Source organism: Pygoscelis adeliae, unplaced genomic scaffold, assembly GCF_000699105.1.
Source record: "Pygoscelis adeliae isolate BGI_AS28 unplaced genomic scaffold, ASM69910v1 Scaffold286, whole genome shotgun sequence".
NCBI lineage: Eukaryota > Metazoa > Chordata > Aves > Sphenisciformes > Spheniscidae > Pygoscelis > Pygoscelis adeliae.
In genome coordinates, this window is record NW_008825076.1 from 9,678,560 (window position 1) to 9,691,061 (window position 12,502).

General features: G+C 45.6%; 1 protein-coding gene across 1 annotated transcript in view; it reads right to left on the reverse strand.

Moving 5' to 3' along the window:
* Positions 1-11,864, reverse strand: part of TCEA2 (transcription elongation factor A (SII), 2) — a 15,796-nt gene extending 3,932 nt beyond the window's left edge. Inside the window, exons 1-7 of the mRNA XM_009326823.1 lie at positions 11,779-11,864; positions 11,477-11,685; positions 10,251-10,313; positions 9,477-9,582; positions 7,917-8,007; positions 2,040-2,173; positions 522-578 (exon numbers count right to left, since the gene is read on the reverse strand). Of these exons, the coding sequence (XP_009325098.1) occupies positions 522-578; positions 2,040-2,173; positions 7,917-8,007; positions 9,477-9,582; positions 10,251-10,304 (442 nt within the window). The 5' untranslated portion in view covers positions 10,305-10,313; positions 11,477-11,685; positions 11,779-11,864. The remainder of the gene's footprint in view (positions 1-521; positions 579-2,039; positions 2,174-7,916; positions 8,008-9,476; positions 9,583-10,250; positions 10,314-11,476; positions 11,686-11,778) is intronic.
* Between the last annotated feature and the right edge of the window lie 638 nt (positions 11,865-12,502).

A 12,502-nucleotide genomic window follows, 5' to 3' on the forward strand; every position in this document is an offset into this window, starting at 1 on the left:
AAAGTAGCCACCAAACGCTCCACTAAGAGAGCCCAGCTGTACCTCCTGCTCCACAGCCCCCAAACCAAGCAAACTCCTGGCTTATCTCAAATCAACATGCAACTTGATCCTCATTGCTCCATCCTTCCCACTGCTTTTGTCTATCTCAGCACACTCTGCTCAGCAGGGAGGCACAGGGAAGTTGCATGTATTTGGAAGCAGAGCTGAGAACAGGAAATAGGATTTTGATGGGAAAGACAACCTGGGGATTACAGTCCATTATGGCATGAACAGGAAGGAAATAACCGTGTCCATCACACCAGCAAGGGGTCTGCCCTGAGCTCCCAACACCACACCAGTGGTTCGTTAGTGACCCAGGACTCAGCCAAGCAGAGCTGGAACCAGACCCAGAGCCCTGACAAGCAGAGTTGCAGCAGAACATTTATGCAAAGAAAGACTGTCCCCATTTTCCCTCCGAGCACATTCATTTCATGGCCTGGAGGCATGCAGGCCCTTGAGGAAGCCCCGTACAGTAAGGATATATTCTTCAATCTGGGCTGCTATGTGCTCACAGTCGGCACCAATGGCAATATAGTCGTCTGTAAGACAAGAGAAACACGAGGTCAGTGACTTCCAACCAGGCAAGGGGTCCCCAGGCTCAGTATTTCTGATACACAAATCTGGATAGTTCACTATTTCGATTTACACGCTCTTTCTATCAAATGGCACCTTGGCCTTTGCTCTAGCTACCCTCTGACCCTTTTGAAAAGGGCAGTGATGAAAATAGACCAATCCAGCCAGTCTGTGCCCTCTGCCTCTCTAGGAGATGGACTGCACTAGACAAAGCTAACAAGAACCTGGCCCCAAAACATGCAGCTTTCTAATATATTCTTGGTATAGTTGAAATCAAATACACATAGGCAGGAATTGAGTCTCAGATACTGGTGTCAATGAGCAGTAGCTCTACTCAGACCAACAATCTGGCAGGGCCCAAAACCATGCAGCATCAGAGTCAAGCCTCCATTTCTCTTCTCAGCTGAGGACTGTCTGCCCCTCCTCTCTTCTTTCACACACTACTTCTTGCCAATTAAACAGCATCACATAGAGTACAATAACTGCTGTGAGTTTGGACACTGGGTATGGTAACCAATGCCATAAAGCAGGGAACAGGGATCAGCTTAGCAAAAGACTCAAGGGGTCTATTTACCAGACTTCATATGGAAAGGTTTTTTCTAAAAGTTATACAAAGTATTTAATGCAGCATATATAAACACATGCACAGGAAGGCTAGAAATAAAGACTTTGTGATCTTCTCCATCTGCCGTCTACATTCCTTGGCTCCAAATTAATAAAACTCCGCAGTGCTTAGACCCCAATTTTCCAAAGGGATCTGCAATTTGGACACAAGCATGTGTTTAAAATCTGACTTTCAGGGATGCTGAGCACCTCATGTTGCCTCTCATTTTAGACGGCACAGACCAAGTGCAAGAGAGACCTACTCCACCCCAGATCCACAGAGGACCACGGTATTTAAGGGGCTCCAGTTTGCACGGGCAGGGGAGTCTAAGAGCAGAAGGTGACTGGCACAAGCACCATTACTGACAAATTCCACGTATTGCATTACAGATTCATTTTGTGCCCCAAGGGTAAGCAGAGATGACAGCTTCACTTTACAGCAATCAGACAAGACTGAGACCTAGAAAGGGAAGCAAAGACCTGCACACCTGAAGATGAAACTTCTGGCCAGACCACCCCAGGCTGCAGAGCAGAAGACCCCATGTTCTTAACAGCCATTGCCTGACACATTGCCATGCCTCTGGTTCAAGCCAGGTTTATAGACGCTTTATAGCAAGTGTCTGTAAAAGCTGCAATGCCAGCCAGTCTGACAAAGGGGTGACCAGTGGCTAGACCGAGCCGATGGCAATAATCCTTTGACAAGGCTGCTCCAGAAGAGCATATCTAAGAGGAGCTGGCGCTGACTTACATGCAGAGGTGTCTGTCAGAATGCACCAGGAGCTGGGAAGCACTTTAGGCAATGTAGGGTTTCCCCCAGCACTTACCATCAGCCTGTAGAGCTGTTGTCAGCATTTCTCTGCATTTGTTGCGGACAGCATCGCAGGTGACGGGCGCCGGAGGGAAGGTGGTGATTTTGGGGGTGGTCGGAGTCTTCGGAGGCTCCTGCCTTTTGTTGGAGCTAAAAGAGAAACTTCACCTGTCAGAATGTCTCAGTTCAGGTCACTGAGAGCAGAGAAGGGATCAGCAGGTATGTGGCCAAGCATCCTGTTAATCATAATACAAAACCAATCAGAGGAAAACAGTGCAAAGACACATGCCCCAAATCAGCATATAGCGCAATACAGCAGCCAGCACCATCCACCCAGATAGAAGCGCTCCTGTGGACTCTGCTGGCTGTAAACGGAGGGTTTAATCCACGAAGCAGGCCTGCCAACCGACTTCTGTTATTGAACACATATCAGAACTGCTGCACCACTGGGCATTGAGTGAAAATATGAAGCCGTTGGACACCATCAGTAACTCAAATATACTCAGGGCTTCCTAAGACCATCAGCACTCTCTCGGTCTGGTAGCATAGTGCACAGATGCGCGGTACTTTATTCCTCTCTCCCTTCGCAGGACACAAAGTCCATAACTGCTCTCAGCAGAAAGGGAGCAGGAGGCACCGGTAAGGTTAATCTCAGCAGGTGCTGGAGCTGGTTCCTCATCTCACATCCTTTACTACCAAGATGTCAGCAGCAGGAAAGAGAAGAGCTAAACAAAAAAAAAGAACTTAGCTCCCGTAGCCGACAAGGAGTGCAGCACACTGTCTTCTGGGGCAGAAATCAGAGAAGCCTACGCTAGCCCCTCCAGAAGAAGGAACTGCCATGCTAAGAAAGAAAATGGCTCCTTCAGCTCCAATATTAAAAAAACAACAGCAAAGCATCACACATAAGAGGATCTTCCTTTTTCCTGTGATCTGGACAAGACTCTTTGATTACTCATCTCAGAAGAGCATCCCTACACAACCACACACAGCTTGCACAGGTGCCAAGCTAGCACAGGACTAATAAATACTGCTTCACTCACAAAAATACTTCATTCCCACCTGTAAGCAATCACAGGCACAGGCAAAGGAATGCAAACACCTGCCTGCTATGGCTGACTCAGGTCATCTGCCAGGGGAGCTGGCATTACGATTCCCATATGATTTTATAGAGCTTCCCCTCCACCTTAAATCTAGGCAGCAGAACAGCAAATTTTTCCACAGAGATTGCTCTGACTTTGGTGTTTGGGCCATAAAATGCACTGTATTTATGGCCACTGCCTGGTAACATTAATGCAGTAAGAGACAAAGGGGGGGAGGAAGAGAAACCCTGATATTTCACCCATGCCATACTGGCAACACCTCCCTGAAGATCCAAGTGGCTTGATAATTGCTGTTAAGCTGGGTCACTCCTCCCAGTTCTTTGCCATCGAAGATAAATCTGTTATGAACAGGCATTTCCACTACACTGTCCTGGAAGGGATTAGTTAGCCCACAGCAAAACAGCACCAAGCTGGAAACCTTCTGAATCTGCTGCCACACAAACTGAGCCAGAAAGCTTCAGGGACTTATCCTGGGAGACCCGGCTGGTGTTAAGTTCAAATCCAGTCTGGCTCTGCAGTGCTTCAAAGCCCGTAGATCATCATTAGGGCTACTGGATTGCCGCAGTTCAAAACCTCGCCAGGCCCTTTTAAGAAGCATCCACCAGTGCGCACCTTCAGCAAATTGTTCAGCTCAAACCATAGCGGAAGATTAATTTCTTGCTCAGATGAAACAGATGCACTCTATGAGGGAGATTATATTGCAAGCTTACTGTGTTTCTCTTTAACCAGTAGCTGAATAAAACCACTTTTTACCAGCTAGTTTTACTGGTCAGCACTACAGGAGGCTATTAGATTTGTGTCCAAACAGCTCAAAACATTCAATAAGATTTACACTGCACATATTACAAAAAGAAGAAACAACTTAGCTTGCAAATAATCAATTAGATGACAATCCTCTCCCATCTGGGATGTACAAATCACCATCAGGTACTTTTGTTCTTAAGAAGCTATGCACAGATCACAGGCAGCACACATGGGGGTGTATATAGCAAAGCACACAACTCAGGAATAACTCATCTAAAAGTCACAGCTGATCATGTTGCAAAGAACAGTTTGGAAAAATGAGACTTCCCAAAGGACAAAGGCAAAAAGCCTAGAAAACATACCTACAATAAAAGGAAAGACTGAAGGAATTGGAGTGGTTTGCAGGAGGGAAGACTTAGAGGAGACAAGTCCTGAAATACTGGAAAACTTGTTACAAAGGAGGACAGTAGGAAAAATCCTGCATCTTGCTAAAGACAAAAGCATGAAGAAATGGCCTTAGCAAGACAGGTTTTGACTGAGAGTAAGTTTCAAATTGTAAAGGGGAGTTATGAATTAGAAGATACCGCCAAAGGCAGCTGTGGAAATGTCTTACACCCTGAGGTTTTTTAGGATTGTCAAAAAAGAGCTTAGAGAAAGGCCTGTCAGGGACAGCTTGGGCAGAGGTTGTGCTGTCCTGGGAAGGGGTGGCAGGAGAAGCTTTCCTGAGAGCTCTTCTAGCTTTAACTTTTGTCTCACCTTGCAGGCAACGGTGACACTAAGGTCTCCCACAGCAAAACGCTGCGTGTGAACTCAGTGAACCTGTGAATTTGCACAGGTAATACTTGATTTTCAGGAAGGTTCTACCTGCAAATGCTATTGTCTTAAACATTGAGATGTTTATTCCCCAGAGGTGGAAAAAAGCTAGACAAGATGCATGGTTACCGCACTTCTGTTAGCTGATGAGTAAAGACATATTCACCTATATAGGCATACATGTCATACATGCCCTGAGATGACAACTGATCACTCACAAATTAGATGAAACAGACTTCTCAGCCATTACAAAGACTGTACAGAAAGTTATTTATTAAGCTTTAGAAGTTAGTTTATAGTTAGAAAAGGTGGGAAATAGACCTCAAACACACCTAGAAGACTTATTTCAGGAAATCCTTATGGTTCACACTGTTCCTGTTAAACAGGAGAAAGAACTTGTAAATCTATCCAGGCAACAGAAGTTTATACATAAAAGAGGCTATGCTGGAACAAAATGGTGGCAAAGCAACAGCCAGGGACTGCAAGCAGAACTCAGGGCTGCACTGGAAGAAAATCCCACGGAAGAGCTGAATTCAGGCCACAGATACAAAACCTCCTAATAAAGGCAGTTTAGAGAATCCTGGAAAAGAAAAAGCTCATGCTGCCAGAGACAAAGAAACATTAGATATAGCCCATTAAAATGTACTACACTAATGGCCTAAAATGCTACAGCACAACAGAATATGCTTTGGATTACAGTAATGCAGCATATAACTTCACAGGTGCCAGCTCCACACTGGCTGGCTTGGAGCCTTCAGGTCTTGCTGTGCTAGCTCTCTAGTCACTACGGAGGGATTTCTACATCTGTGCTCCAGAAAGCAAGACAAGTTTCAGGCCAAGAGCTATACAAGTATTTCTCCCTGACAGAAGAGGAAGGCCTAGCCAAAATCTATCAGACTAAGTGGTTGAAATATCTGAATACAAGCTGATCTCTTTGGTGTCTTGATAGCAGCCTCATCTGAACCAGCTATCACACACTGAGCAACTAGTCAGACTCCCTTCATCACAGCCTGTGCTTCAAAGAACAAAGACTCTTTGCTGCTAATAATTTCTTTTTTTTGTCAAGGCAGATTAGTCGTTTATTTTGCAGCACTGGAGAATAAGCATTCCTGTCTCTAAAGAGAGCCTGGCTCAACAGACTGACACCAGGAGCTAGCCACTTCTGCCTGCCTATGCTAAGCTAATCCATTTGCTTCTGTTTATCTTCTACAACCAAGGGGATGCTTTGCCATTCAGAAGATGGAGGCTGAATACATACAGAAAGCATCAAGGGAAAAAAACCTGCAGTAGCTGCAGCACATCCTCAAGGCACAGGGGAAGGTTAGCAGCACAAGCCAGAAAGCTCCACTCCACAGACCTCATGATAACTGTCTGACAAAGCAAGGAGACAGGGGGGGTTTGCCTCTCTGCCTACAGCCAGGATCCTATTCCGAGTGAAATTACTACAAGCCTCAGCCTTCAAACCAGATGTCCCAGCAGGCCCAGCTCACTTTGCTCATGAAGTATCTACTGCCACTGTGCCCAGGGAACGTCTCACACTCCCTTCCCTCCAGGCTCCACATTCCCCAAGGTCAATTTTCCAAAGGTTAAATCAGAAGCTTCCTTTTTTCTTTCAACTGCAATACTACTTCCTGGCTTGAGCAGTACCAGCCAAGTCAGTAATACCTGCCTTCTCCTTTCCCCCCCATCAGGAACAGCCAACAAGTATTTTCACACAGGCTTCTGCCCTTACCCTGGAGGGAAATCTGCCTCCCTTTACCAGTAAGGGCATGCACAAAGGCTCTTACCCATGGCTGACTCAGTTCCTAGCTTCACCAGCCTGACAGTAGATCCTTCCAGCGTCCACACCCTGGGGAAGGCAGTACTAGTCTGCACTTCAGAGTATAAGGATCATGAAGAGAAGGTATTTGCATCACAAGGCTGGTGATACTACCCAGACCAACTCTCGGCTTACAAAGCAACCACTTCTCCACTATCACAGACTGCTCTTTGGCCACCAACCCTCATCTCCTCTCAAATGGGACAAAAGGAAACAGCAGCTGGGAGACTCAATCCTACTGCTTTTACAACTGTCACACACCAGGCTGCCACTGGCTGTGTCATGCACACAGATCTAGACAGCCCTAGCTCCTGCATGGCACTACATCTCTACAAGACTCAATTCTGGCTATGAAGTCTCCCCAGTATTTCCACTGCAATACTCACCAAATCCTTTTTCACATTTTATGGAAGTGAGATAACCAAAGATGCAAGCCACTTAAAAGTTATGTAGCTCAGCACCAGTAGCCTTTTCCATCAGCAGCTCTGTGTAGAGCTGCAAAGGCTCACACCAAAGTGTCAAGCCTTGAGACATCTGAGCAAAAAAGGAAAAGGAAAAGCGAAGGGCGGAGTGACAAGAAAGTGACCAACAGAGACAGGCTGCAAACATGGAAGAGCCTGCAAACCAGCAGGACTATAGCCTTAATAGTCTAAATCTTCTGGCAAGGTTGGGAAATTGGCTAAATCACTTAAGGGTCAAACCTATGAAGCGCACAGCCTCCTGGGATCTGAGGCTGAGAGAAGTCTCTCGCCTCTGGAACAAAGCTTTAAATCGCATTTGCCCCCTCCCCTTTGATCACTGCCTCCGCTCAACCAACAGTTTGGCAAGTGCAGTCGCAGACAGCGGGAACAGGATGCAACATCCGAGGCACGGCAAGGAGCAAGCGTGCAGCAGACCTGCCAGATGAGTGGACATCGGTCCAGAGTGAAAAGAGGACTTCTGCTGGGACTTGCTGAGAAGAGGACAAAGAAATGGAAGTTTTACTATAGTGATGTATGAATCAATCCCATCCATCACTTGAGATTGCAAAGGCCAAAAATAACCTTCATTCTAAGGAGTTCAAAGCTAGAAATAAGCAAAAATATATAAAAACGCAGCACAAAGAACAGAGAACTGTTTTACTAATAGAAAAATCAACACATAAGCAAGAGTAGAAAAACGTGAAATAACATGTGAATGAAATCAAAAAACTCACTAAAGCCACTGTATTTTGTAGACATTTATTTCTGTGTTACAGTTTATTAAAAACATCACACAGATCATCTCTGAAGAAGTCTAGACTCCTGGTGTTTCTGACCAGGAATTTGACCATGCAAAATTCCCAACTCAGACACTTAAAAATAAAAATTTATGTAAGGTGCCATAAGAAAATTCAAATTCTGTAAAAGTATCATCTTTGGTTAAAGGGAAACATTACCTTTGGTCTCGTGAGTTACCAGTCTCCTTCGAGGAAGATGTTGGTAAGGACAGGTTTTTCTTTTTCTCCTCACTTTTTTCCTCAGAAGCATCTATATTCAAAAGAAGAGAAATGGATGCTAAAGGGTTCAGAGCTGGTCTTTATGCTACAATCCCACATACACTCATCAATGTCTTAACACTACACAGAGTTGTTAAGGCGCATTACTATTCTCCAAAAAGAATTAGGAGAAAGAATGGTTTCCATGCTTTCCAGACCTTTTATTTACCTCTAAGTAGAAACTAATTCAAACAAAAGCTTTCCGCACCAAACTAGAGAGCTGCCTTCCTTGCCTACCTTCCCTGCCTAGGAGATAAGCTCCCTCACAAGACATGCCTCATCATGAAAGTTTCTTTCAGAGACACCCTGGCTGCCGAGTACAGATTAGATCAAGTTCTCTAAAGCACCACTAAAAGCAGCATTTCCAGCCAACGCCACCTCAAGGGCCAGTACAGGCTGGTCGTTCTGGGAATACAATTTCTAGTGTTTCCCAAGTGCTGTTGAAAGCCAATAGCACAACCCTGAAGAGGACTTTCATTACACTGTAGAACAAGTCTCAGGCAGAGGTAAACTGTCTCAGCCTAGCCAATACACATCAACCCTAACGTGGAAGTGACAGTCCCAGCCAGGACAGGAAAACAGTGCTTCTAACACTCATTTAGCCTATCAAGAGATGGGGAGCCCTGGGGTGCAGACTAGAGCCAGCTGCACATTTCACTTCTCCTCAAACACCATGTCGCTGTTGTTCTTTTTACACACAGCTGCCCAAAAGATCTGTTTAAAATGTAAGGAGTGTTTGAATTTCACATCGGGGTACTTTGCCACTAGCACAGAGTGGGAGACACACGGTCTTGCTAGCAGGTAGAGCTGCCCTTCCAATCTCAGCGCTGCAGATGCCTCATTCTTTTATCGCAAAGGTAACCACTAAGACTGTATTTGTAGTCCCTCCATCTGTAATGTTGACATTAGTTTGTGCTATATTAGCATTAAGATTTCTCAGACAGAATTACAAGCTTCTGCTTATCAGCATCCATCGCCATGAAAGCCTCCCCAGCAGGAAACAGTCCATGTGAATTTGTCTACAAGGTGTTAAACTCAGATCCTTCTCCCACTCATCACCCAAAATGCATTCCAGCATTTCTCTTTACAAGTCGTTGCACAAGGTTGACAGCACATGCTGTATTAGTGCCACAGAGCACACAAGTGGGGGCGGAGGGTTCAGAGTGCAGATATTGTTTCCACAAATAATGTTGCTAATTATTATATGGACAGGTACACGTTAAGAATAGTCCTGAAGCCTTCAATGCTCTTTCAAGGACGAGCTAGCTAAACAGGAGCTAAATCTAGAGGAATGCATGGTAGGAGACAAAACTTGAAAGACAGAGGGTGCAATTGTAAAGGCTGATTTGCTAGAATATTCTATTCAGATCAATAGATAAGCTCTCCTGAGAAACCCAGCCTCCCACTGAAGCCAGCTTCCTTCACAGGTTGAATCTGACAGGAACATGGTGATTTTCTTACCTAGAAGTTTTTTCCAAGATTTGATGAGGGATTTGGCAAGCGATATCACTTCTTCATCTGTGCTCTGCTTTCTCAGTGCATTTACTGACATCCCAATGCGGGTGGACTGCAAGTGAACATTCAAGTGAATCATTCAAGAACAGATTCATTATTTGTTACTAACTGAAATCAAAAATAAGCATGACGAAGTCAAAGCAGTGACCAAGATATGAAGTATCCAAGAACTTGCAGAATTATCTCCTTACAACTTTGGAAGAGGGAGATGACACTCTCCAGTTTACTCAAACTGATGGGAAGCTAGACATCCAATCACCCACAAACACCTTCTCTACACACCTATAAGTGACATTCAAGCTTCGAGTGGAAAAAATCCAAGATGCATATCTTAATCTCTGAATTGTAATTCCGTTCACACCTCCCAATGTGTCCTGAATATCACCATTACAAAGACTTAAAGAACTTCTCCCATGACTGCCCTTTATGTTTGCTACTTTAATCTGGTCTTTCCTCTTTTTGAAGCCTAAGACAGGATTTGAGCAGTTACCCACATTTGCCTCATCATCTGTGCAGAAGTTTCGGGCAGCACATGGTGGCCCAGAGCTATTTAATTGCCAGTCCAAAGCCCAGGTTCAGTACTATTTTCTGGATTTCATGTTTATTTTGATGCTTTGAGTGAGGCAAGAAGCAAGAGGAAATCTATTAAGTTTATTTAGACAACATTTTTAACTCATCCAGATGCAGACTTCATCTTTTTACCCTAACTGTGCAACTCACCTGCAACAAGTCCAAAGTCATAGGCATACTTTTCAGTTCTTTTAGTAAATCCATTGCACCATCCTGGGAAGGAAAAGAGAAACAGAATGAGTGCCTCAGCTTTTAGTAAAGAAATGCAACAGCTTGGGAATAAATTCAGGAGGTTGAATTCAAAGGGAAAGACACCAACAAGCCTTCCCTAAAACATCAGCAAGATTACTGCTGAGATTGCTGTTCCAGACAGACAGTAGATCCTACAATCTGGAGGAACCTGAGATATTGGAATGGGCAAAACAGAAGAGCACTGGAGCGCTACAGATTTTTGCTGGTGTGTGGTACAACTGCAGCATTAGTTTATTATCCTTACCTGGCAAGCTTAACATTTTTAACACCTGAAAAATACACTCTGAATCGCAACTGTCCCCTCAGCACACCACTTGCCTTGCAGGAGTAATCCTACTATCAAACTTTTGGGGGCCCTGATTAATGATATTAGCTCACAAGAACAATTTAGCATAGTTGCAAGAACTTCAGTCACCTACCTAAAGCTCAGAAACACTGCCCAGAGCCAGAGCAAAAAGTATCCTCTTTCTACAGCATGAAACTTAATGTAGCTGTTTCCTAGTTTTCATATTAATACCCCACCCCGCTCAGGACAAGAGCTGATACCAGGAGCAAAGCCATCAAGCTGTGAAGCTGAAGAGCTGGTCACTTGCAACTCATTATATGAAGTTTCCTTGCATCAGCTCTGCATCCCAGAACCCAGATCCAGGAAAAAAAATCTGACTAGGCAACCTGTAGATACCTAAAATTGGTAGTCACTCAGAGAAATAACAGGGGCAGAAGCACTAGTCTCCCTTCAGCAGCACTCGGCAGATCACAGCCTGGAGTATGCCTGTCTCCATTCAGCTGGCTCTTTCCTCCCATTCCCCTTCTATCAAACAAGACCGTCTAGTGTTCACATTTAACAGCTCATTTAAAACACCAACCACTCCAAGCCCATTTGCAGCACAAGACCTACAGAGCCTACGATTGTAGAGAAGGGAAGCAGCCTGCACTGACAGACCCTGTCCTCGGATCCCGTCCTCCCTATGCAGAAGGGCCGTTCCCAATTCATTGCAGGAAGCAATCCAGCTGCCAGTGCCACCCTACAGAACAGATGCTGAGAAAGCCAAACCAAAGCAGACTCAAAGCTTTCAGCGTGCACACAAGCAACTCACACCAGCATAAGCCACGCATTACCGTACCCAGAACGAGCGACTTCCCACTCAGGCAGTTTCACACCTTTCCGTTCCTCCAACAGCCAAACGGACTCCATTAAATCCAGCCCTTAACATACAAAATGACCGGGTGATTCCTGTCTCCGTTACCAGAAATGGAGCCACTTGGCACAAGGGCAGTAAATGGGGATCCACGCAAAAACTAGAGCAACAAACAGGTACTCCAGGCAACCATCCTGCAGGAAGAGTTCGCAAATTAGCTGATATACAATAAACGCGCTACAGTTCAGTACCATATAAAACACCAACCGTGAGGAAACATTGCATACCGCTCATTCAAGAAGCTGCCTCTTTCTCAATGAAGCTTGGAAGCAAATTCTGCAAAGTTGCTCCTTTCCTATTTCAACAATGGTGTTGAAAACCTGCCATCAATGGGAACAGACATCACAGGCTGCGGTTTAGACCAAACACACTTTCCTGGGTTGTTACAACAGCTACACAAGTGCCAGTGCTCACCCCTATCCGCGGCTGGCAGAGCCAGTCCAGCATCCAAAAGTTCACATGACAACCACACCCAGCATCCCATCACCCAAATACCACCTTCCCCCCCTTGCCCATCACCTCCCACAGCCCTTCCCAGCCCCAAAAGCCCTCTTCCCACCCCAAACGCAGATGTACAGCCTACCTCCATCACAAGCCCTTGTCACCCAGCTTGCTGCCTTAGCACTTGGGTGACGCTGTTTGTACTCGTACGAGCACCAACTTACATATCCCATCAGGCGGGGAAACATTTGCTGCTGTCCCCCCAGACAGTCACACTGGTTTCAACACACCCTGCGAGACCCCCAATGTGCAAACAGCAGCAAGGCCAGCCCTCCACCCTCCAAAGGCCACATGAGAGTGAGCAGAAGTGGTGCTTGCATGGGAGAGGGACGCAGAAGGCAAATACAGAAGCACTGGGGTTTTCCCTGGGGGCACAACAGAGCCCCAGGCTGGTGCTGGGGGCACGCGCAAGGATCCCCCTTCCCAAGGGCTCCCAACGGGACAGGGGAG